The following is a 26567-nucleotide window of genomic DNA, read 5'->3' as shown; positions in this document are numbered from 1 at the left end:
ATTCTGTGAATCAGCAGTGCAAATGTGATCTAAAGTCCACAAGTCCACCAGGGTATTCACCAGCCACAAGGATTTGTAGTCATGTTTCCTAGATTTCTTACCTCCTCTCCATTCTCCTCCTCCTCCTCCTCAATACCATTTTCTATCTTTTGTCTACACTTTCACTCATAAAATTTCATCTGATATTCCCTACCTCTTCTATTTGTTCATTCTTATTTATTTATTCAATAGATATTCATTGAGCTCTAATCATCTCAAATATTGCTATAAGCATTGAGAATACAGCTATGAACAAAATAGACAGAAATACCTGTCCTTATAGAGTGACATTCTCACGAGGAGTTAACTCAAGCACACATACATCCGCACATACATGCACACACCCATACACATACATTCTCTTTAGATTAAATAAAGTAGATATTCTATCTCTACTTATTCAACCCTATTCATTCATCTGCCATATACTACCTTCTCTATTAAGTCTTTGTGGATCCATTCTCTGCCCCAGTTCTGGAGGAAATTTCATTTGCTTTTAGTTCTGTATTTCTATCTCTGACTGCTATAATACTTTTAGCAGTCTACCTTATATTAAAATGGCATTCATTTTACATCTTATAGAAAAGCATCTCATTGAATTCTTATAATAGATAACCCTGGAAAATGGGCACTATCATATCTATTTTATAGATGAGTGAACAGGAAACTTTGCCAAATAGTAAACATTAGTCAAGTGCCTCCCTACTTCCCTTCATATTTTCCTCCCTCCTTCATAAATTTGATGAGCATTTTGAATTCTGATGCTTCTACGTATCAATGGGCCTGGCCAAGAGGGAGAAAGAGGGAAAAAAAGAGAGATACTTAATAACAGAAAGAATAGTTTGCCACCAAAGTTATGGGTCTTTAAAGGGAGCACAGTGTTTTAGAAAGAGCCTGAGAAATGTAAGTTATTACTTTATCCATAATTCTCTACGTCACTTCAGGTTGTGTGCCAGCCACAGTGGTAGCTCATGGCCAGGGACAGAGGTATAACAATGAGTAAAATCATGGTTTTTGATATAGAGATCACTACACAAATAAATGCAAAAATTCCAACTATTGTAAGTACTACTTAGGAAAACTTCATGGATAGACTTTCCTGAGCTCCAACAGAAAAGGTGATGGGGGTGCGGAGCACATAAGAAACAGTACAGGTAAAGAGAATAGGTGGACAAATAACTTGAACCTCCAAATCCGGAGTTGTTTTCTACTATAACATATTCCTTTTTATAGCTTTTTCTTCTATAAGCTTTTTTTTTCTTTTTAATTATCTTTATTGATTTCAGAGAGGAAAGGAGAGGGATAGAGAGTTAGAAACATCAGTGAGAGAGAAACATAAATTAGCAGACTCCTTCACATTCCCCCTCACCCCCACTGGGGATGGGGATGTGCCCACAACCAAGGTACATGCCCTTGACTGGAATCAAACCTGGGACTCTTCAGTCTGCAGGCCGATGCTCTAGCCATTGAGCCAAACTGGCCAGGGCAGTTTATAAGCTTTTGAACACAGTAACCATGGCTTACTTTTCATTTCTCACAGAACCTAGCATATGGCTGCAGCGAGTGTTAAATACTTATTTAATTCCACTAAATAAATATAAGTGAATCTGTAATAAATGGTTTCATGTTTTCTACCAGCACTGTATTACAAAGACACTAAAATGAAACTTCCAAGATTGAGGAAGTAAGAGAAGGTAGTATTAAGTCTCCTTTAAGTACACATTCCCTTGTCTGGATCCTATTCCCCCTTCCCTCTGTTTCAACCTGGCTTTTCCTTAGACATTTAGCTAGAAATACTGGAGATGATGTGGGTTAGCCTTTCAGAAACGATTCTATATTCAGACAAATGGTTTTGAGACGATTATCCTTTATAAGGCAGTGCTACTTATTTTGTGACTTACAGTTTGCCAAGTATTTGCATATGTATTGTCTCATTTGGTCCTTAGTGGTAGAGGTTACTTTCCTCCCTTTTTACAGATGGAGGCAAAGAGAAGTTAAAAGAAACCCTAGTTGTACATAATGAACGCAGAACTTCTACTGAGAGTTAAACTAGAGTCTAAACTGGAAATCTTACTACTCCCTGTCCAGGACTGACTCTCCAAAGGCAGACTGTAAAGTGGATTGAGAGTCAAGAGTGAAGCCTGAGTGCCTGTGCTTGATTCCCAATGTTTCTCTTGACCTACCTTGGGAAGTACATTCGCTCGGGTTGCCATAACAGAATACCATAGATGGTTCCTTAAACAATAGCAATTTTTCACTGTTCTGGAAAGGAGAAATCCAAGATCGAGATTGGCAGGGTTGCTTTCTGGTGAGAACTTTCTTCCTGGCTTGCAGACTGCCAGGGGCCTTCTCTCTGTGTTCTCACCTAAGGCAAAGAGCTCTGCTGTCTATTATATATGTCTTCTTATAAGGGCACCAGCCCTGTGTATTAGGGTGTCACCCTTATGACCTCCCTTAATTACCCACTTAAAGGCCCTATCTGAAAATGCAGGCACACTGGGAACAGGGCTTCAACATATGAATTTTGGGGAATTCAGTTTATAATAGGCAAGATACTCACCCCCTGTCTGCCTCCTTTTCCTTTTCAGTTAGGTAGGGCTAACAATAGTACCTCCCTCAAGGTCATGGGGACTAAATGACATGGTGTGTTGTAAGCGCTGAGATGAAACTATGCCTGGCTTACAGGTATTCCATGGCCATTTGTTACTACACACATTTTTAAACAAACTTTAACTTTTTATTTATTACTTCTTAACTACATAATGCGTCTCCAGATATTTAAGAAAATGATTGTAAAAACAAGCCCAAAACACCAGTTACTGGAAACATGTGCTGAGTTATTCAGGGTTTTCTTTTTTGCACACAAACATATTTCCAGTAGGACATGATTTCATTCATCTAGGGAAGTGTTTCCCAAAGTGCTGTACGCGTACCCCAGGGGTATGGGAAGAGTTTGGTGGGGGTATGTACTGCATTGTGCTTAGCTACGCCTAATTCTACATTCTCATGAGTACGAGGGGTACTCAGCGTTACGAAAATTATAGAAGGAGTACACATATGTCAAAAGTTTGGGAAACACTGATCTAGGGGAAATGGTGAACAACATAGACTGATGAACAAGAACAGACCTAGAGATAAGGAGCCATGGGTCATACTGTTAGACCTCAGAGGGAGGGTGGGGATAAAAGGGAGAGATCAACCAAAGGACTTATGTGCACACGGATGAGCCTAACCAGTGGTCAAGGACAATAAGAGGGGTGGGGGCATGAGTGGGGGTGAGGTGGGGGATTGGAGTGGGGGTTTGAGGACAAATATGTGATACCTTAATCAATAAAGAAATTAATTAAAAAAAACCAAACATTGACATAGCCTTCACTTTGTCATGTAATGTCCCTGCTTTGGCACTCACCAAATTCATTTTTTTTTTGTCAACATGTCCCAGGAATACTGAGAAAATAATTAGTGTGAGAGTTTTCCAATGCTTAAAACTATTTCTATATCTTTTATAAGTAAATCCTATGTTTTAGCCAATGTCAATTTTTTCCAGCTAGTTGACTTTGGATTACAAGGTCATGGTTACTAGAGTATCAATGGGCCTGGCCAAGAGGGAGAAAGAGGGAAAAAAAGAGAGATACTTAATAACAGAAAGAATAGTTTGCCACCAAAGTTATGGGTCTTTAAAGGGAGCACAGTGTTTTAGAAAGAGCCTGAGAAATGTAAGTTATTACTTTATCCATAATTCTCTACGTCACTTCAGCGAAAGTTTAGCTTTTTAGCATTGCAATGTTTCCATCTCCAAGGGAGAGGTTCTGAGTTCCTAAGGTCTCCTAAATCATTGAGTGGGTTATTTTTTCTTTTTAAGGCAAACTCAGAAGTATATTTTTTTGTGTGTGGAGAAAACTCTTATACAAAGGGATAAGTCACAGTGTTGACCTGAACTTTAGGTCACTATTATACTGCCTTTAAATTCCAAACAGATGAAGTGCTCAGAGCAAAAGGTTGGAAGAAGATAAACTAGGTCACTCATTTCACTCAAAGATAAAAGCTCGCCTGGCATTTCCAGGTATAGGAAGGGCAAGGTCACAGGGGAGAAAAAAAAAAAAAGCCCATGTTTCCTTTCCTTATCCATCTTTCTTTCTAAGTCAAGCATAGGTCCTCTGTATACATTCAATTCTTCAAAATACACCCTTGAATTATTTTAACATCTACTCTTTTAGAGCTCAAGGACTGATCTCGTTAATTCTCTTGAGAAAGAGAAGTTGAAGTCTAGTTTTTCGGGTAGTGTGGATTATTTGTATTACAAGGTATACAAAGCAATTATTTAAGGTGGTAGATGCTCTGGTGCATTTAGGTATTTCACAAATCATTAACTGCTCGAGAGAGCTGAGAAACAGACTGAAATGGAAATAGTCATTTCCAAGTGACAATTTTTTTTTTTTCAACAGAGAAAAAATAATAGACTCCAAGCTCCTGCTGCTTCCTTAGCCTAGAATACATAGTCTCCTTTCCTCTCTTTAAGTTTCCATGTGGCTAGATCTCAACAATCCGTTTAGGGTCAGTTCAGGTTTTGGAACCTCCCTTGTTTCTCTGAGTGACCTTCCTCCTAAACCAGTGGTTCTCAACCTTTCTAATGCCTCGACCCTTTAATACAGTTCCTCATGTTGTGGTGACCCCCGACCATAAAATTATTTTCATTTCCACCTTCATATAAATATCTGTGTTTTCCGATGGTCTTAGGTTACCCTGCTTGCGGTTCTCAACCTGGGGGTCACGAGAGCCTAAGACCATTGGAAAACACAGATATTTACATTATGATTCATTAACAGTAGCAAAATTACAGTTATAAGTGGCAACAAAAATAATTTTATGGTTGGGGGTCACCACAACATGAGGAACTGTATTAAAGGGCCACAGCATTAGAAAGGTTGAAAACCATTGTCCTAAACCATAAGGATACAGAGATTCTTACCACTCTATTACTATGTCCCCATTGCATTGACCTTTGTCTTATCAGTCCCTTTGGACTGTGGGTGGGGCTGCGTCTGTGCTCCAGCCAGGCCTCGCACAGATTCTGTCTCTCTCTCTCTCTTTCTCATTCTCTCTCTCTCTCTCTTTCTCACTCTCTCTCTCTCTCTGTCTCTTTCTCTGTGTGTGTGTGCAGAGTCACCTCAGACATTGTTTATGAAAAGAGTGGGTGTGGTAAAGACAATTCCCAGCTCTGTCCTACATTTCCAGGCATCATATTATTTCTCAGGCTTGACTTTCCCTGCCATCCTTCTTAGCTCCTGTGGTTTACCAGGCATCCATCCAAGTATATTTTATGTGTATCATTTACCCCTTCAGATAATAGCCACTGTTATTATCACATCAGTATATAATGGACCACTGTGGGACCTGTTACTCAATTCAGTGCTGCTCCTTCTAGTTTTCTTCTGTGATGAAGTCATCAGTGACCTGCAAAGGGAAGCAGCTGCAATGAAGGTCATGAAAGAAAGTACTTTCTCTAATCCTACCTGTGCTGATGACTTGACAATCACCTTTGGCATGTTCAGTCCTACCATTCATTCTCAGACTGCTACTGAGCTGGTTGCAGTTGTCCACATGGATGGGATAAGGTCTTTGCTTTTAATATAGTCTAGATGAACTAGGAGAATATAAAATAGAAAGTGATTAGGAGCACACAGGAGGGACAGTTAGAAACTTCTGCAGTTAGTATAGTGACAGCCCTCTGTGCCTCTATCTCAACCCAGACTCCATCCCCACCCTTACACCCTTGAGTGGGTATTAAAGGAGCTGTTCTGGAAGTGGTAGAATTTAAGGTAAGCTTGGAAACATGGGCAGAGTTTAGAGACCTGGGTTCCTCATACTCAGACACTCAAAGAAACCCTTTAGAATACTTGCTTTTTTTTTCCCCTTTGAAATTTTGCATCTGGCCACAGCCTGTGGTTGGAGGGTAATAGGGACTCTTGACTCTCCAGCTCTGTGGTATTTGCCAGTGCCTCCTATCCACATCCTCAGTGAGTGATGGCAATAGTCTTTCCCTCAGGGCTCTATATTTACCAGATTTTTAAGGTATATAATTCTGTCTAGAATATTGATTAGTTCCACAAACATATAGAATTATATTGAAACAATGTTTTTTTTTAGGTTGAATTTTAACCTTTTGACGTCTCTTAACTTCATGGGGGTTTTGGTGTTTATTTCCCTAGGATGAATTCCAAACCTACTCTCGGAAAAATGTAATGTGGATCTACCTGTCAGCATTAAACAGTGCAATTGGTCTCACTCCTGACCACCCTCTCATTACAGATGAGGAGTGTCTCATAAATAGAGCTATAAGAAAGCCAGAGCTAAAGGTAAGTACATTCATGGTTACTGCTGATGCTAGAAAATTTTAATCTTTCCCCCCCCCCCCACAAAAAAAGTAAGATTAAATTCAGATCCTTCACTGTGTTATTCTTCCATTGACAGTGTAGAACATTTAAGTGGTTATGTGCAATGTTGGAGCAATTATTAAATTATACCCACCTCTAATATTAATTGCTACAATTTAATAAATTGAGGTATACCGAGATTAATATGATGCCATGTATATAGTAGATGCTCAGTACATGTTAGCTCTTAGTAGAATCAAGCCCTGTACAATAATCTGTGTAACAGAGTTTATTGTGCAATAATGTTAATCACCAGAAATAGCCCAGGGAGTTTCCTACATCAGCAAGATGACCTTATGAATCTGTCATTCAAATGTATTTGAGTCACTCCCACATCTCCTTATTAAATGAGCACTACTTGGATTATGACTAGTTAACATTCATATTAAAATATTTTATATGACTGGCCATTTTCTCTCGTGTCTGTGTGTGTGTGTGTGTGTGTGTGTGTGTGTGTGTGTGTAAACAGCTATTTAAATTAGTTTTATGAGCTCCAGATAATTTTAAAAAATAACAACAGTCAATTGTCGAACAGTTTCTGTATTGTCAATTGTTATTACTCAAATTCAAAAGAGGTCAAGCACCTCCAACTAACAATTGCTTAATCTGTTAGGTGGCCATTCACCTGGAGAAATAAACATCTCAAACAACCCTTATGGACATGGCCTCAGAGTCTGATTAAACTCTGGCATCTTTATCTGCATCAGACAAATAAGTGAACAGACAAATGAAGGAATGCTCAAGTAAAGAATCAAAATGTGAGGAAGGGGCAGAAATCTTGGAGTGGAACATTCTGGTACCCAGGCTTGACATCTTCATTTACCAGCACAAGGCACAGGGGGTTTGGCTAGTTACTGCCTTTCTGAGCTTTGAGTTTCTTAATTTGCAAAATAAGAGTAGTTACTTCATCTTGGCCTGTTTCTTAGGACTATTTAAACCTAAAAGAAGAAGAAGGATATTAAGGTGACTTATATTCATAAAGGACTGAAACTTTCATTAAAATTAGAGATGTCACAGGCTCAGCCATGACAACACTGATGGCAATAACAATGACAACAAAATGATAACCAGTCATTTAGAGGGAGTTTGAAGACTGCAGCAAAGAACTTTGTCAAGTTTGCAACCATAAGCTAAGAGAGACTCTCTAGGATTTGTAGGATTGCATGCAATGCTGAAACCCAGTGCCTAACCTGTTCAACAGGATGTTCTTACAGCATATTCCAATAAGAACAAAAGAAGCAGGAAGCCCATGAGGGAAAAGCTTCCTGGTTCTGAGCTGAAAGAGGAAATTCACCCTGCAGCAGATCCTTGATTTCCTAATTGCTATTTTTTTTTTTTTGTCTCAAGTTTCAGGAAATAGGCAAATAAACTCCACGTCTTTCAAATATAATGCTTATCCTCTTACCAGTCTAGAGCTCAGAAGGTGATGAAGAAAGCAGAGAAACTCTAGGCAGAGATATTTCCTGCTAGGGGAATCTCAAAGGTATTTAAAGGGTCTATGACACAGTCATTCTTCTTACTCTGAAGAATGGCTTTAGAAATTGTCAGGAGTTAATGGAATTTCTTTTTTCTGGCCTGAGGTAAAACTTGTCAGTAACCTCTTTATTCCTCATTATTGCTGCCTTCCTCTGCTGCTGTTTTGTGTCCAATATGTTTTTTAAATTTCTCAATCTCAGTTTGTGGTTTTACAGCCCCTTGACCTATGTTCTCTAACTTGGCAGTGGCCTCACATTCTACCGTCATTTGTCCTTTAAAAATTTTCCAACATGAATTTTGAACTTATTGACTTAATAAAGTAGGGAACCCTGACTTTATATAATTCCTGGAAGTTATGGAATTTTTAGACTTTCTTCTGAGACTAGCTTGATTAGATTGTTTGAGAAACTGGACTTTAGAGCCATCTGGGCTTGAGTTAGAATTCTAGCTTTGCTTCTTAATAGTTTCAATCTTGGACAAGTCACTTAACCACAATGAACTTTGAAGGTGAAGTGAAGATTAAAATATTGTCTGTCCTACCACAAGGTGATGAAAAAGACGAAAGAGGAGGTGTAAAAAAGCTCCCAAGTACTCATAAACATTGGCTATGATTATAGTCCAGCTCCATTAGCAAAATTGCAAGGAATATGGGGAAGATGCTAGACAAGAAATTTGAGTTTCAAAGATGGGCCATGACAACTATCATAACCTGTGCTGGTTACTTTCAAATACTCTTCCTCACTCTAACTCGCAACTTGTGAAGGAGAAAGAATCATTTTCAGTAGCAATTAATTCCAATCTTATGCTCAAAATCAATTGGAAAATAGGTTTTATTTTAAAAGATATTATGCAACCAGCCGAAACCGGTTTGGTTCAATGGATAGAGCGTCGGCTTGGGGACTGAAGGGTCCCGGGTTCGATTCCGGTCAAGGGCATGTACCTTGGTTGCGGGCATATCCCCAGTAGGGGGTGTGCAAGAGGCAGCTGATCGATGACTCTCTCTCATCGATGTTTCTAACTCTCTATCTCTCTCCCTTCCTCTCTGTACAAAATCAATAAAATATATTAAAAAAAAGATATTATGCAACCAACCTCATTGAAATATACCCATTCTGTAAAAACAAAAAGTATAGCATTTAACATTCTTACTTGGTTACTACAAAGATATGCATGCATGTGTGTGTATGTGTGTGTGTGTGTGTGTGTGTGTGTGTGTGTAATGCAGATGTGCATGCACTGTGTACCTTCACATGTATTTATTAAACAGAGTTCAGAGATTCATTTGAGGTAACCCAGGTCTTGGAGCTGAAGAATTTAAACACTATGTCTAGTTGACCTGTGGTATACAAAACATTCTTTTATTTAATAAAAAAATGTATTGAACACTTATTATGTACTAGCTATATTCTTTCCCCAGTTTTAGTATTTATCTAATTGTTATATTGACTATAATATTTGTATGTATAGAACATGTTCAAAGGAGTTGGAGTGAAACTCAGTAATGATCTGACCTCAATTTATTCACAAAAAAACTGAGGTGCAGAGACATTTAGTTGAATTTCTCAAGGACTCACTTATTAGAGTAGCTATAAAAGGAAGTCTTGAACACTGTTTCTCAACTTTGGCTGCACATTAGAATTACCCGAGGAAATTTGAAAATACTGATGCTCAGATAAATGAAATCAGAATCTCTTGGGGGTTGGACCCAGTATCATTACTTTTTCAATGCTCTTCAGTTGATTCTAATGGTCAAAATGAGGTTATAACCATTGCTCCATAGCAATATGACAGAATCACTACTTTTCTTTGTGCTTAATTAGGTCACCAGTTAATGGAAATTCAGATTCATATACAAAGTTGCTTAAAGAAACCAGAAACAAAAGGCAAAATTGTCATAAGCATTAGCCTTTCCTTTCTTTCCCACCCTACTCTCAGATTCTCACTTCCTGGAGCACTTTTTCTTGCAATAACCTCATCACCCTCTTCTAGAACCTCTTTATTGCCTTTTTTTAGTTTACTCTGCAAGTTCATTGACTCTAAGATAAAGTCCTAAATACCTCATCTAGCATTTAAGGCAGTACAATCTGATCTTTGTTTATCTTTTCTTTCTCTCATCCTTCCTCTCCTCTCCTCTCCTCTCCTCTCCTCTCCTCTCCTCTCCTCTCCTCTCCTCTCCTCTCCTCTCCTCTCCTCTCCTCTCCTCTCCTCTCCTCTCCTCTCCTCTCCTCTCCTCTCCTCTTCTCTCCTCTCCTCTCCTCTCCTCTCTCTCTCTTTCTGTTAATCCTCACTGTAGAATAGTTTTCCATTGATTTTTACTAAGAGTGCAAAAGAAAGGAAAAGACAGATAGAAACATCAATGTAAGAGAAATACATTGATTGATTGACTCCTGCCAAGCCCTGGGGAGGAGCCCACAACCAAATCGAACCCGGGACCCTTTCGGTCTTCAGGCCAACACTCCATCTACTGAGCCAAACTGGCTAGGGCTGAGTTTTATTTATCTTTCCATCCTCCTCCACCATTTCTTAACCAGGCACACTGACTTGCAAAATGCCTTTGAAATGCTCTCTTGTCATCTCATCTGAGCAAAATTCTTCCAGTCTTTCAAGGCTGAAGCTCAGATGTCATTTTCTCTACAATGTCTTTGTTATCTGCCTTCTCCATATTTCTACTGTATTCAATACTATATATTTTACTTTATTTTATTTTTGTTTCTTTCACTTATTTATATTTGATGATATGGTATAGTTTTCTTTGCTTTGTAATATTTTTTCTTTCATTGTTAGGTTATAAGGTAGTGGAATGCAGAGACTGAGTCTTATTCAGATACTTATCCATATAATAGGCCCAAGATTCAGGTTAATTGAATGATGACTTCTAATGGAGAATGCCATTTGTATAGTCAGAAAGGATAGGACAAGTTATGAAAATATAAAATCTTAAATACCCATAGTAGGGCTCTATCTTTGCTTCTACAAATGCTTCTTTAGCCATTAAACATCGTATATCTGCTGATCCTCAAACAAGAGACATTCTTAGTATTTTTTTTTTTGTAGGTGAGATACATAAAAGTGCAGAAAATAAGATATGTCTGGAACAACTTGGAAGGACAGTTTCAGAAAATTGGGTAAGTTGTTTCAACAATTGCAAACAAAGAAGAAAAATATTATCTCAAAAATATTGCTAACTATGTCTTTCTCATTATTATTATTTTAGCTCTTTGGAAGACTGGCTCAGTTCTGCCAAGATACATCTAAAATTTGGATCAGGTCTAACAAGAGAAGAACAAGAGATTAGGTAACAAGCATATTGTTATCGACACCTATTCAAAAGGATTCTTGCCAGTTAGTCAAGTAGATATGTTAATAATCATCTTAACTGATCAATATCAGAAAACATTATAATGCTCTACTTAGTTGTATTGAACTAAATGCTTTTACATACACTATCTCACTTTACCAGAGTAGCCTTGTGAGGCAGGTTAGAACAGATACCTTATTCATCTCAACATAACAGATGAGACATCTGAGGCTAAGAGAGATTTAATGATCTGCTCAAGATCACACAAATGGGGAATGATAAAGAACTGAGTCTCACACTTCTGACTGTAGGGTTGGTGCTCTTTCTTTTCTACTCAAGTCTTTTAAGGTTATTATAATAATAAAGTTGAGCCAGTTTTGACTGCAATCAGGAAATACAAATTATCCTATGGTAACATAGTTAAGTAAAAATTGGGGAGCAGCAGCAGAATACCATGCAAGACCTACAGTTCCACAATTCCAAATCAGTTACTAGGCAAAGAAAAAGTTTTAGGAAAGGCATTGGATTGAATATCAAGAGCCTGTCACCAATTCACTGTGTGGCTTTGAGCAAATAGTTTCTCCTCTCTGGGTTTTAGTTTCCTAACGGTTAAAAGGGGGAGGAGAACTCGGTAAAGGCCTTGCTGGTCCTAAGTTCCTATGAGTCTCACATTCCTCTCTACCCCATCTCCTGTACCTTGAATAAACCTAAAATGTTGCAGTATCAGCATCACCAGGATGTCAGCTTGTTAGAAATGCAGAATCTTAGATCACATTTCACCCCTATTGAATCAGAATCTTCATATTAACAAGATCACAAAGTTATTCATATGAACATTAAAGTATGAGGAGCACTGCTCTAACATATTCGACCAAGCCATTGAATACGAACATTTATGTAGAAGGAAAGAGTGGAAAAGAAAGAGAAAGACTAACCACAGAGAAAGTGGTTAGTATTCTCAACTGCAAAAAAACTCATAAAGGTCATAACCAAAGAAACACATCTCTGGGTTTTCATTTAAAGGGCTATATAACTCTTTGTAGAGCATTTTTGAGAGCACAACACCTTTTCATTCATAAACATTTGTTTCATAAACATTGAAACAAAATTGAAACAGCTTCCTATAACTGATTGGGAGTAGAAAGGCAGATACAGTATTCCTTATCAGTAGAAGTACTATCTCCTATTGCCCCTTTTTCCCATTTCTGTGGATCCAGAGTTAGAGAGCATGCCAAACTTGAAACGCTTGAATGAGACAATTGCTGATATTAAATACCAAAATTACCCTGAGATAAATATTTAGACTTCAGAAAGAATCTAGTTTAATAGATGCAACATGATTGTATTTATTGTTTTGGTACCTGGGTATCCCTCCCCCTTCCCAGTTTTTTTGAGAAGGATTAGGGGTATGTCAGAAGGGAGGCTTACATTAATCCCACAAATGAGGAAGTGAATATGAAGTAGATATTTTTTGAATGGGAAAGAAATGAGTTTCATTTTTATTGTTAGTTACTGAGTGATCTGTGATCTCTCCCAATAGGAGGTTAATATGTGGGCCTAATATTATTGATGTTGAAATCACACCGATTTGGAAACTGCTCATCAAAGAGGTAATATTACTTTTTTTTGATGCCGGATAGAAAATAAAGGAGTTTGGTTCTAGTCAAACAATCAAGAATGCTACTTGTTAATAGGTAACTGTAATTTGGGATATTTTAAAAGAATGACAAGCACATTTTATTTATATTTCTTTTTACTCTTTTTCTTGAAGTCCACCTTTTGCATACAGTGCCTGACACAGTATTAGATATGATACTCATGTGTCTACTTATCCCCTACTGACTAAATGAATACAAATTCCTTTTCTTTTTTTACTCCTTTGTTTCTTAGTCTGTCTCAACTTTGTGAAACTAAAATAATCATAAAAATTGAAAACCTATTCTTTTTTTATGGGAAACATATACAATTTCTTTAGCATCCAAAATTGTAGGAAGAAAAATATCTGTTCAGCCTTCTTAGTTCTATTAATCTTAAAGTGTGTGTGGGAGGAAAAGAAGATTTGGCCATCATTTACTGAGTGAGCTTTTCCTCTTTGGCTCTATCACTGGGTTTATTTTTCACTTTATATTGATTATGATGAAACTATAACCATATAGCTATCCTCTGGATTTTTTCCTGCAGTGCACCTCCACCCCTCATTCTTTTAAAATAAAGCTTATAAACTCAAGGTACTGTATCAATATTTCTAGCAAGCTTTCAGGTACAAAAAAAAGTAACAGAATCTGGTAGGCAAAGTTCCTGTGTGCTTTTTCCCTAACCAGAGGCAAGATGATCATGAGAATGAATGTCAGAGAATAAGTAAGTGTGAAGACGGGAATTTGAGTAAGGGCACAGGATATTTTCAACAGACACAGGATTACAACCAGTAGGAATTAGCTTTTACCTTTTCCCAGAGTTCTAGATGCTCAGTTATAGCTTACCACTCTCAGCTGGGCTCTTATGAGGAAATATCACCTTCACCTCATCCATTAATGTAGAAGTACCTTCATGCTTCAATTGTGGCAGATATTGTGTCATAGAAAACAATAGATTAGGAAGCATTTTAACTTTGAAAACCTAAATTAATCCTTCATCTTTCTGAAGGCCAGTAAACTGGAAATAATAATACCTACTCTTACACAATTGTTGTAATGGTAAAAATAAGGATATGTGAGGCACTATTTTGTAAATTATAAGGGTAGTAGTTATTAAAAGTAGGCATTCTGAGACAAGATTGCCTGGGTTCAAGTCTTGGTCCAGGAGAGTCACAGCTGTGTGGCCTTGAGCAAGTTTCTCAAGATCTAAGGTTCAGTCTCTTCATTTTTACAATGGAGATAAGTAATGACATCTGTTTAATAATGTAATTATGGGACCTAAATAAGTAAATTCAGGTGAAATTGCTTAGTGCAGTGTTTGGCACATGGCAATTGCTGAAGAAATATAATAAGAGTATGATGTGGGTGATTTATGTCATAGAGATGATCATGAAAATGAATGTCAGTGAATAAGTAAGTGTGAAGCCTAAATATCTTTCTATCTTCTTGTTTTTTGTATCCCAACAGGTTTTAAATCCGTTTTACATATTTCAACTATTCAGTGTTTGTTTGTGGTTTAGTGAAGACTATAAGGAATATGCTTTTGCCATCATAATTATGTCCACCATTTCCATAGCTTTGACAGTATATGATCTAAGAGTGGTAAGTTTTCCCACAAATCTTATGGTCTCAGAAATAGAGCAGTAATAACTTTATTGTCAGGACATAGTTATTGTCCACTCCATAATAAAGGAGACTATATTTTTAATATCTAAAACAATAGCTGATGTTCAGCTACTATTAGTCCTTTTTCTTCTCTCTTATCCCAATTCCTAAACTTTCAAATTATATTTGCTCTCTCTTTGGCTTATTCATGGTGAATAGGCAGAAAATTATGCACATATTTAGGAATTGTGAATAAATGAAAAATATATCTAGAGAATACTAATGGATGTTGAAGATGATGGAAGAGGGTGGAAGGTGGAGGAGTCTCTGTGTAATAACTTCTTTGCTTTTTATTTTTGGTTGGTACTTACTCTCAAAGTCCAAATCCATATTATCATGGCTTTCTTTACGTCTACACCAGGGCAGGTAGGTGCTGTTGGGAAAAAAAATAACATCAAACAGATTAGTTGATTTCACTATAAATCATGAATGCCCATCTCATCCGGGCAAGCTTTTCCTATGTCTCTGGTCCCATTTTTTTTTTTTTTTTTAAAGACAGATATCTTTTTTTAAAAATTGATTTTGTACAGAGAGGAAGGGAGAGAGATAGAGAGTTAGAAACATCGATGAGAGAGAGTCATCGATCAGCTGCCTCTTGCCACACACCACCCCCCCCCCACTGGGGATGTGCCCGCAACCAAGGTACATGCCCTCGACCGGAATCGAACCCGGGACCCTTCAGTCCGCAGGCCGATGCTCTATCCACTGAGCCAAACCGGTTTCAGCTTTTTTTTTTTTTTGTCCCAGTTTTTGAAATTAAGGTTGTAAACCAAATCTTCCTTTACATTTCTGGTATGCCTCGCTGCCCTATCCCCTTTTCCTCTGATTCAGCAGATAACCTTGATACATTTTTCATAAAGATAGAATCCATAAAACAGGAATTTGCTCAACTGTCCACTCTCCAACTGTCAAATGACCCTTCTCTCCTCCTCCATCCTGCCTTGATCTCTCATTAGAGAGGAGAAAGTGCCCTCTGCCTGGAAAGCCTCCTCTCCAGCCTGCTCAGAGTGCTTATTCAGTCAATGGATGATCCCTTTAAAAACTTAAATTAATCAAGTGATACCTTCTCTTGACCATTCTTTTACCTTCAGCTATTAGTGTACCTCTCTACTCTTTCCAGGAAAACTTCTTGAGTTCTTCATGCTCACTGTCATTATTTATTCATCCCCTCATGTTTTGCCTCTACTGACCTAGATTCCTCTCATGACTCTATTTAAATAACTCTTGTTAAGGTCACCACTATGAATTTAAGGACTGGAGATAGTTTTAATTTTTTTAAAAGTCATTTTTTTGGCTATTTTTTCTTAATAGAAGGAGTAATATATATGGACATAATAAAAAATTTCAAACAGTATAAATGAAAAATAAATATTTCTCCCACTTGAGTTCTCCTAGTGTCCACGTTCCCTTTCAAGAGGCATCTACTGGAACCAGATGTTCCATATATTGGGTCGGCAGCTAAGTAATTGCGGATTTTTTAAAGAAAATCAAAGACAATTTTTTCATGGAACTAAATAACTTTATTCTGTAATGTATTGCCCATTTTGATCAATGACCTTTTGCCATCTTTCAGGCAGCATCATAATCCCACGTTCAAAAAACTTCTGGTTTTTATTAGCAAAAAACTGAATCAGGTACGATTTGACATCATCATCATTATTGAAATTTTTACCATTCAAGGAGTTTTGTAAAGATCGAAACAAAAAGTAATCAGATGGTGCAAGGTCAGGACTATATGGTGGATGTGGCAAAACATCCCAACCAAGCTCCGTTAATTTTTGCCGAGTGACCAAAGATGTGTGTGGCCTTGCATTGTCATGATGGAATACAACACCTTTTCGATTTGTCAATTCGGGCCGCTTTTCTTCAACTGCATTGTTTAATTTCGTTAGTTGTTCAATGTAGACATCAGAATTGATCGTTCGGTTGGGTGGTAAGAGTTCAAAGTAGACAATTCCTTTGTAATCCCACCAAACTGATAACAAAACCTTCTTTTGATGAATATCAGCTTTTGATGTTGTTTGAGTTGGTTCACCTGGCCTGCTCCATGATCTTTTCTGCTTGATATTGTTGTAAACAACCCATTTTTCATCGCCAGTTATCAGTCGTTTTAAAAATGGATCATTTTCATTACGTTTCTTTAGCAAATCGCAGCTGCTAATGCGTTGCATTAACTGTGATTCTTTCAGTTCGTGAGGAACCCATGTATCGAGTTTTTGAACATAGCCAAGTTGTTTTAAGTGATTTTCAATGCATGTATGTGATACATGAAGCTTCTCTGCAATCTCACGTGTTGTACTGTGACAGTCCGAATTGATTATTGCTTTGATTAGGGCGTCATCAACTTCAACTGGACGACCAGAGCGTTTTTCATCTTTGAGTGAAAAATCACCAGAACGAAATTTGGCAAACCAATTTTGACACTGCCGTTCTTTTAAGGCTTTGTCACCATAAGCAGCACATAACTTTTTATGAGCTTGCAATGCGTTTTTCCCTTTGCGGAAATAAAAAAGCAAAATATGACGAAAATGTTCCTTTTGATTTTCCATTTTTCAACGAACACCAAACGAAAACTACAAAACAGATCAAAAAACTTTTTTTTACTGATTAACAGCTGAATAGCCAACTATCAAATAACAAAATGTGTTTTACATTTGTACTACGTCTGCAAACCTAAAAATTCAACTGAAGCCATATATGTGTGAAACCCGCAATTACTTAGTTGCCGACCCAATACTTTCAGCAATATTATACACATATGCATTAATTTGTTTTACACAAAAGGAAGTACATTATTATGTATGCTTTCATTCACTTGTTTTCATATTTTTACTGAATAAATCTTGAACATATTTTTATATCTGCACAAATATGTTTTCTCTAGATGTACCATAATTTTTAAACCAGATTTATATTGATAGATATTAGGTTGTCTCTAGTCTTTTACTATTAAAATAATACCACAGTGATGATTCTTGCACATAAATCTTTTCACACACCTACATACATGTATGTTTATAAGTATATATAAATTATAACTATATAATTTATATCACATATAAATACATATGTCATGACAGATATATGTATAATTATCTATATCTATATTGATATGAAGATATAAAACTTATGTAATTGAAATTACTTAATCATGAGCTAGTTATAGTATTTTAATAAATATTGGCCAAATGCCCCTTACACAAGTAATAACAATTTACACTCCTCCCAACAGTAGATGAGTATTTTTCTTATCTTTGCCAATATAAACAAAAATAGAATCCAATAAATTTAATAGTATGTTTTCCACTGAGTGGAGCACTTGTTCATGTTTTAAGATGTTTGTGTTTCTTTTACTATGAGCTATATTCTTGTGCTCCATTAATTTTGGGTGTCTTACTAGTCTTTTGCTTGCTGATTTTATGGTCTCCTTCACACAGTGGATCCTTTTATTTCCAATACAGATTTCACTAAGCCTCTCAGTTGCATTTGACATAGTTAATGGCTCCAGTGCTTCTTTACCAAGTACTCTTTTTCTTTGGCTTCATTGACAACCCACTCTCCATGCTCTATAGTTGCTCTTTTCCATTCTCATTTATAGTTTATCCTGCCCTGCCTGACCTTTTAAAATAATGGGTGTCTAAAAATAAGAACAATATGAAAATATATACAACATATACACCACCTTGTATACCATGTGTGTTCCACCTTCCTCTCCCCCTCCATTTGTTCAATAACTTTTATTAGTTTCTTGTGCATTCTTCCAAAAATGTTTTAGGCAATTTGAATGCATATATATATTTTTTTTTTCTTCTTATGCAAAGGTAGCATAATTATATTATTTTCTACATAGCTTTATTATTATTAATAATATGTTTTGAGGGTGTTTTCATATGAGTACACAGAGATTTTTCATTATTTTTATAGCTGCATATATCAATGACTTCTAAAAATATGCTAATGACTTCTAACTTTATAAATATCTCAAGGCCTAATACCTCTTTTGAGTTCCAAGCTCAGGTCCTACAACCTATTTCATTCAATATCACTTCTTCAAGAAAGATTTGTGCCACTTCCATTGGCTATATATGCTCCAAAAGCACCTTATGTTTTTTCCCCTCTTACTACTGATTGCAATGCTATATACTATATATGATTATTTAATTAAATGTATTTCTCCCATTAGGTTGTAAATTCCTTGATGATAAGAACAAAATTTTGTTGTTTTTGACCATTCATATTATCCTCAACTGTTAGCATAGTTCTGAGGTGCATAAAGGTTGTTCCACAAATGTTGAGTGAATGTATGAATAAATAAAAGTGAATTAATAGCAGAACACTTTGTCTTTGACCTTTTCTATTCTATTAATCATTTTTAGGACATATTAGTCAAATTTGTAAATGATTTGAAACTAGTTAATTTAGAGTGTCTTAAATGACAAAATCAGAATAAAAACTCACACTAAATGATGAGTACCTTTAACCCTCCAAACCCCAGAACCAGATAAAAGGTCTTTCACATAAAGTTGCTTAATACATGTGAAATAAAATATAATTTTATTATATTTTCTTGTTATCTTTTATTGATTTACTCTTAATATACCATATATTTATTTATATTTTTATTGATTTTTTACAGAGAGGAAGGGAGAGAGATAGAGAGCTAGAAACATCGATGAGAGAGAAACATCGACCAGCTGCCTCTTGAGCACCCCCCACTGGGGATGTGCCCGCAACCAATGTACATGCCCTTGACCAGAATCGAACCTGGGACCCTTCAGTCCGCAGACAGACGCTCTACCACTGAGCCAAACCGGCTTCGGCTAATATACCATATATTTAATATATTTAGTAGAACAATCAATACTAAAGCAAATAGTAGGAACAGCCAAATTCCTTATAAAGTTATAGATTAAGAACTCTGATGTGTGATGTCCCAAAACTGAAATAATTCTTAGTTCTTAAAGATATTTAGTATAAATGCATATCTGAATGATCTAAGTTCTAGCTATTATTTATCTACTTAAAAAGTAAATAGGAACTTATGGATATCAAAAACTCTTTTCAATGGAAGAATATGCTGGGAAATTCCTTTATACTAAAGAATATGCACTTCTCATTGGTACATGAAGAGCACAATTGAATGCTTTTATAATTGTGTAACAAGCTACCCAGTCTTATTTTTTAGCCAGTAATTTCAATTGGCCACAAGATTCCATTTTTAAGGAAGATGAGCATTTCACTGAGTAATACTTGAGACCTATCCTCAAATAAATAAACCTATTTATTTTCCCTCCTTTTCAGCAATCTGTAAAACTCTACCGTCTAGTTGAGGCACATAATCGCATTACAATTCCTGTATGTGCGAGAAAAGGTAAGTCCCACTATTTTAGATCTGTGTTATCCATATGAAATAAAAAAATGATTGAAATTTAAATTTCTGATGGTTCCTACTACCTTTTTTTTTTTTTTTTTTTTTTTTTTTTTTTTTTTTTTTAATCTATTTCTGTCATTTACCTAAGAAAGGGGAGACTGGAGATCTTTCCACTTTAAACAAACAACTATTTTTTGAGGTAAAACTGATATAGAATAAACTGAACATAAACTATTCAATTTGATAGTTTTGACATATGTACACAGCCATGAAATTATCACCAATATAACAATAATGACTATTTATTACCGATAAAGTTGCCTGTGCCTGTAATCTTCTCTCTCAACTTCTTTCTACCTATCCCTATGCTCAGGCAACCAGCTTTCAAGTTTAGAATTTATATAAATGGTATCATACAGAACATGTATTTTTGTCTTTCAAAATATATTTTGGATTAATTTTTGGGGGGATTAAAGTTTATTGATATTTTGAAATTCCTCCATTTTGTTAAGTATACCAATAGTTCACATCTTTTCATTCCTGAGTAGAATCCCACTGTATGAATTTGTCCATCCATTCACCTCTTGGCCATTTGGGTTGTTTCCAGTTTGGGGCTATTACAAATAATTCTACAGTGAACATTTGGATTCAAATCTTTGTATGGACATACACTTTCATTTTTTTATGGGAAAATACCTCACTGTAGAATAGCTGGATCGTGTGGTAGAATATGTTTAACTTTCAAATAAAATGCCAAACTGTTTTCCAAAGCGGCTGTGCTATTTTATATGCCCACCAGCAATGATTGAGAATTCCAGTTGCTTCACATTTTTCCCCACAACATATCATCTGTGCTCTGATTGTGTGTTCAGAACCCCAAGTCAAGTCTTCTTTCATTACCATTTATCCCCACTATACACTCCTCCACCTCCCTACCTCCCATAATCACCCCATTGTTGTCAGTGTCCATGAGTTTATTTTTTGCTTTTTATTTTTACTTAAAACCTCGACCCCATCCCTCCCACCCCAATGGCTGTCAGCCTGTTCTCTATCTCTGAGTCTGATTTATTTTGCTTGTTAGTTCATTTTTTCCCCATTAGATTTACATTTATCAACACTTGATATATTAGTCTTTTTAACCGTAGCCATTTTTACAATTATGAGTTTTATCTCATTGTTGCTCTATTTTGCATTTTCCTAATGACTAATAGCATTGAACCTCTTTTCAGGTGCTTATTTGTTACTTCTAGATCTTTTACTTTTGTTAAAATTAAGTTTATTTTTTTTTCTCTTATGGACCATATTTTCTGTGTCATAGCTAAGACATCTTTATGTAATTCAAATATTTCCTATGTTGTCTTCTAGAAGTTTTATAATTTTAGGTTTTACATTTAGGCATATATTTTGAATTTTTATAATTGAAGTTGATTTTTTACAAACAAATATCCAAATGTTCCGATACCACTTGTTGTAAAGACTATTCTTTCTCAAATGAATTGTCTTTTAAGCTTTGTCAAAAACCAGTTGCTTATACATAGGTGGATTTATTCATGGTTTCATTCTATTCTACTGATCTATTTGTCTGTCTTTATACCAATTCCACACAATGTAGCTTTATAATAAGTCTTGATATAGAATAATGTTAGTCCTTCAGTTTTGTTATTCTTTTTCAGAGTTGTTTTTGGCAATATTGGGCCCTTTACATTTCCATATGACTTTTAGAAACAACCTATCAATTTCTACAAATCCCTCTTCCAAAAGCAAAAAACGAAACAAACAAACAAACAAAAACACAACAAAAAAAACACACACACACAAACACATGCTGAGATTTTTTTTTTAATTGGAATTATGTTGAATCTGTATATTAATTTGTGGAAAATTGACATATTGACAAATTTGGGTCTTTTGACCATACATATGGTATATCTCCCTATTTATTTAAGTCTTCTGTGCTTTCTCTTAGTATTTTTTTTCAGGTTTCAGTGTTTGGGTCTTTCACACTCTTTTTCAGATTTATTCTTAAGTATTTTATATTTTGATGCTGTTAGAAATGACATTTTTAAATGTAAGTATCCAGTTGTTCATGTGCTAATAGTTTCCTTACATATGTGTGTTGATTATTAGTCTGCTGAATACTAAAAGGGGATCCTCTGCAGGTCTTTGTGGCTTTCCTCTGGGCAGTTGTCTCTTCTTTAATACTCTGGGCTGTGAAGTCAAACCACCTTAATCTTCATAGACTGTAAAAAATTTATTATTTTTTTCTTTATTGATTAAGGTATTACATATATGTCCTTATCCCCCCAGTTTTTCCCCACCCCCTCTGGTGTTCATGTCCATTGGTTAGGCCTATATGCATGCATATAAGTCCTTTGATTGATCTCTCCCCCTTCCTCCCACCCTCCCCTGTCTTCTCTTTGAAGTTTGACAGTCTGATCAATGCTTCTCTGTCTCTGGATCTGTTTTTGTTCATTAGTTTATGTTGTTCATTATATTCCACAAATGAGTGAGATCATGTGATATTTATCTTTCTCTGACTGGCTTATTTCGCTTAGCATAATGCTCTTCAGGTCCATCCATGCTGTTGCAAATGGTAAGAATTCCTTCTTTTTTACTGCAGCATAGTATTACATTGTGTATGCACCACAGTTTTTTAATCCACTCATCTGCTGATGGGCCGTAGGCTGTTTCCAAATCCTAGCTATTGTAAACTGTGCTGCTGTAAACATAGGGGGTGCATATATCCTTTCTGATTGGTGTTTCTAGTTTCTTGGGATATATTCCTATAAGTGGAATCACTGGGTCAAATGGGAGTTCTATTTTTTAGTGTTTTTTTGTTTGTTTTGTTTTGTTTTTAAGGAAACTCCATATTATTATACACAGTGGCTGCACCAGTCTGCATTCCCAATAGCAATGCATGAGGGTCCCTTTTTTTCGGCATCCTTGCCAGTGTTTATTATCATTTGTTGATTTGTTGATGTTAGCCATTCTGACAGGTGTGAGGTGGTACCTCATTGTCATTTTGATTTGCATCTATCAGATGATTAGTGACTTTGAGCATGTTTTCATGTCTTTTGGCCTCTGAATGTCTTCTTCCGAAAAAATATCTACTATTTAAGTCTGTTACCCTCCATAGACTTGTATCTCTGTACTGAACTCAAGTATCCTCTGAGCATAATCTGGGTTCCCTCTACCTTCATAGTGACCTGGAAACTCTCTAAAGGTAGTAAATTGAGCAATTATAGGACATTATTATTTGTTTCCCATTTTTTTCTTTCTTTATTTTTATTATTTTTTGCTTATGTTCAGTGTCTAAAACTATTGTTTCATATATTTTGTATGGCTTTTTTTTCAGATAGGCAGATAAAGCTGGTCCTTTTTGTTATACCTTGGCTGAAAACGAATCTTTACCTTTTAAAAATGTCCTGGGCATTTTATCTTACTTTTCTATGATAAGATATTTTGAACATATACAACAATGAGAGACTATGATAGTGAAACCCTATGTACCCATCACCCAGATTCAATGGTTATCAACTCATTGAATCTTTTTCCTTCTGTTCTACTTCTTCCTTCACCTTGGATTATTTTTGAACTATTCCAGCTGCTATGTCATTTCATCAAAAAACATTTTAATATATACTTAAAAGGTAAAGACTCCCTTTCAATTCCTTTAGCACATTTAAATAATAATCTCATAATTTAAAAATCATAAACTATACAGGCAGTGTTGAAATTTATCAACTGAGCCAGAAGTGTGTGCATGCACATATACTAGTATACTTATAATATACATATATAGTCTATACATTTTCAAATCAGAATCCAAATAAAGTCCATAAACTGCAGTTGGTTGATAAGTCACAAGTTTATTTAGATCCAAGCTTTCTCTCTTCCATACCTTATTTTTTTCTTGCAATTTTTGAAAATTATATTTATGAGGTTACATTGGTAAACAAAATTATGTAGGTTTTAAATGTACAATTCTATGATACATCATCTGTATGTTGCATTGTGTGCCCATTACCCAAAATCAAATATTCTTTCCATGTATATCTTTTGATGAAGAAAATAAATGACTCATCCCATAGTTTCCACAGTTCAGATTATATTAGTTGCATACTCATGGAATTATTAACATAATTTTCTACTCTTTGCATTTTCTATAATTGATAGTCAGATCTGAGGCTTGTATTTTGGCAAGGATGCTTCTTAGATAGCATTGTGTACTTCTATTGAGAGGGACACAGTATCTGATGTCTTCTTTTTGTGATATTAGTAGACATAAATGCTCATGACCTAAGTTTATTATTTCATTAGGAATTTCAAATTTCTACTTCTATCAAGCCATATATATATATATATATATGACTATTTCTATAAATAGTCCAAAAAACTATTTCATTATCTGAAGATACAGTTTAAGAAAGTATATAGTATAAAAAGGCTATTCCTCTTTATTAGCTTTCAAAATAATGGGTTAATCCTCTAGCATTTTCAAAGGTTTTTGTTTTTTCTTTTTCTTAGTGTCATTGTGAATGTATAAAGTTAAACATGGTTTATACATTTACATTCATTGCAGTTTTTGTTTTTATTCTTATTCAAATTGTCCTATTTTTGGCCATTTAGAGCCTCTTTAGGTTGGCTCTTGAGTTCCTTTGACATGATCCTGTAGTTTCTGAATGTTTTAATGATTTCTGATATAAGAAGGTATTCCAAACTCATTCTGAATAATTCTTGCTCCAAACTGAGATATACCCATTTTTCCATGGAGCTCTTAGATATGGTACTTAGAGACCTCAATCAGAGCATAAGGCGTGCTCATTTCTATGGTGTTACTAATTGTTTCTAGGCCTTTTCAGAGGGCATGTCAAGCAAAGAATATAAAGGTAAAATACATTATGGAGTTCGTACTGACATTTCCAATTCATGTTTAGAAACTTGTTTTTTATTTTATTTACCATTGTTAATTGTGCTATTGTCTCTCCTTTCTCCATACCTAAAATGGGGATTCTCAATGACAGTAACAAATTACTCATTTTCTGTATCCTGTTATGCACAATAATCTCAAAATAACAAACCAACACAACGAGCAACAAAATGATTCCAATTCCTTTTCTCTCTACCTTATATAGTCATTCTCTCTGTAGTTACCATTTTTGCTTTTGTTTGGCTTATTCTTACATTCATAATATTTAGAGCTATATAGTATATTTACAGAATAGGACACATGTTTATGCTGCTGATTTTAGATAGCAGGAGTGTAACATATGCACTTAATTTATATTTCCTGATATATACATTTTACATACTTAACTATGTTTCCCAGACACCCTTTCATGGAAAGAGATACAGATATTCTTCATTCATTGTTTCAGCTGCATAGTACTGTCTTTTGTGGAGGAGTCATTGTTTACTCAGTCAGTTCTCTACAGAAGGATTATTTTTTTCATTTTGTTACTATGACAAACAGCGCTGTAATAAAAAAAAGACATTGTGCATGTCTTTTCATATTTTTTGTGTGTCTGTTCATAGCTTTGCCAGCCTATTGGTATAGAAGTAAAATTGCTGAGTTACAGAATAACTGCATTTTCACTTTTAAGGGATAGATATTGCCAAGTTCATTTTCTTAGACTTTGTACCCGTTTGCATTTGCACCAGAAATGTGTGGAAGTGCCTGTTTCCTCACAGTCTTGCAAACAGAATATACTGGCAAACACTTAGACTTCTCTAACCAGATAGGTGAGCAATGTTATGTCATATATATTTCTCATTTTTTTCTTTAGGAAATAATTAGAAACTTAGAGAGTTGCTGCAACAATACTCCATATTACCTATTTCCTGAGCCATTTGAGAAGAAGTTGCTGACATGTGGTTCTATAACCCTCCATACTTTAGTGTATGTTTCTTACAGATGAGGACATCCTTCTATATAAATGGCAGTATAAACATTAATAACAGAAAATGAACATTGACATATTAATACCAGCAAAAGTCCAGACCTAGTCAAATTGCGACAATGGTTTCTTGTTCTGTATAGGAAAGGACTTATGAGTGCACAATAGGGTTATTTGCTATGTCTCTTTAATCATCTTCACTTTTTCCTTGACCTTGACTCTTTTGATCTGGTTATGTTGTAGAATGTCCCTCAATGTGGATTTGTTTGATGTTCCTTCATAGTTAAATTCAGGTTATGCATTTTTTAGCTGGCATATCACAAAAGTAATGCTGAGTTCTCACAGCTTCCTTTCATGTGGTACCTACTTTAAATTTGTCCTATTACTCCTAAAATTAGTGTGGATCACTTAATTAAATGGTATCTGCCAGGTTTTTCTATTGTAAATTTACTTTTTTCCCTTTCTAATTAGTAGTTATTTTGTTAAGAGATACTTTGAGACTATATATCATCCTCATCAAATTTTCACCCACTAGTTTTAGTGTCCATTGATGTCCCTTGAGCTAGATTAAATATTGCTTCAATAATTAAATGGTGATTTTCTAATTTTATCTTTCCTTCTACATTAATGGATTGCCATTTACATCTATATTACTTCTCCATCTGTCTACTGAAAACCATCAATTTATACTGTTGTCTTCAATTCTATGGAGACCAGAGTTCATTCTGGTTATATTTATAACTTCCTTGCTCC

General features: G+C 35.6%; 1 protein-coding gene across 1 annotated transcript in view; it reads left to right on the top strand.

Moving 5' to 3' along the window:
- ATP13A4 (ATPase 13A4) overlaps positions 1-26567 on the top strand; it is a 120762-nt gene that overhangs the window by 35604 nt on the left and 58591 nt on the right. The window contains exons 3-8 of the mRNA XM_084872833.1: positions 6249-6395; positions 11004-11074; positions 11164-11244; positions 12788-12857; positions 14349-14483; positions 19848-19917. Coding sequence (XP_084728959.1) covers positions 6249-6395; positions 11004-11074; positions 11164-11244; positions 12788-12857; positions 14349-14483; positions 19848-19917 — 574 coding nt within the window. The remainder of the gene's footprint in view (positions 1-6248; positions 6396-11003; positions 11075-11163; positions 11245-12787; positions 12858-14348; positions 14484-19847; positions 19918-26567) is intronic.

The sequence above is a fragment of the Pipistrellus hanaki genome (assembly GCF_964339955.1).
Source record: "Pipistrellus hanaki genome assembly, chromosome: 2".
In the NCBI taxonomy this organism is placed as follows: Eukaryota; Metazoa; Chordata; class Mammalia; order Chiroptera; family Vespertilionidae; genus Pipistrellus; species Pipistrellus hanaki.
The sequence above is the reverse complement of the archived record's forward strand: the minus strand, read 5'-3'. Positions and strand labels throughout refer to the sequence as shown.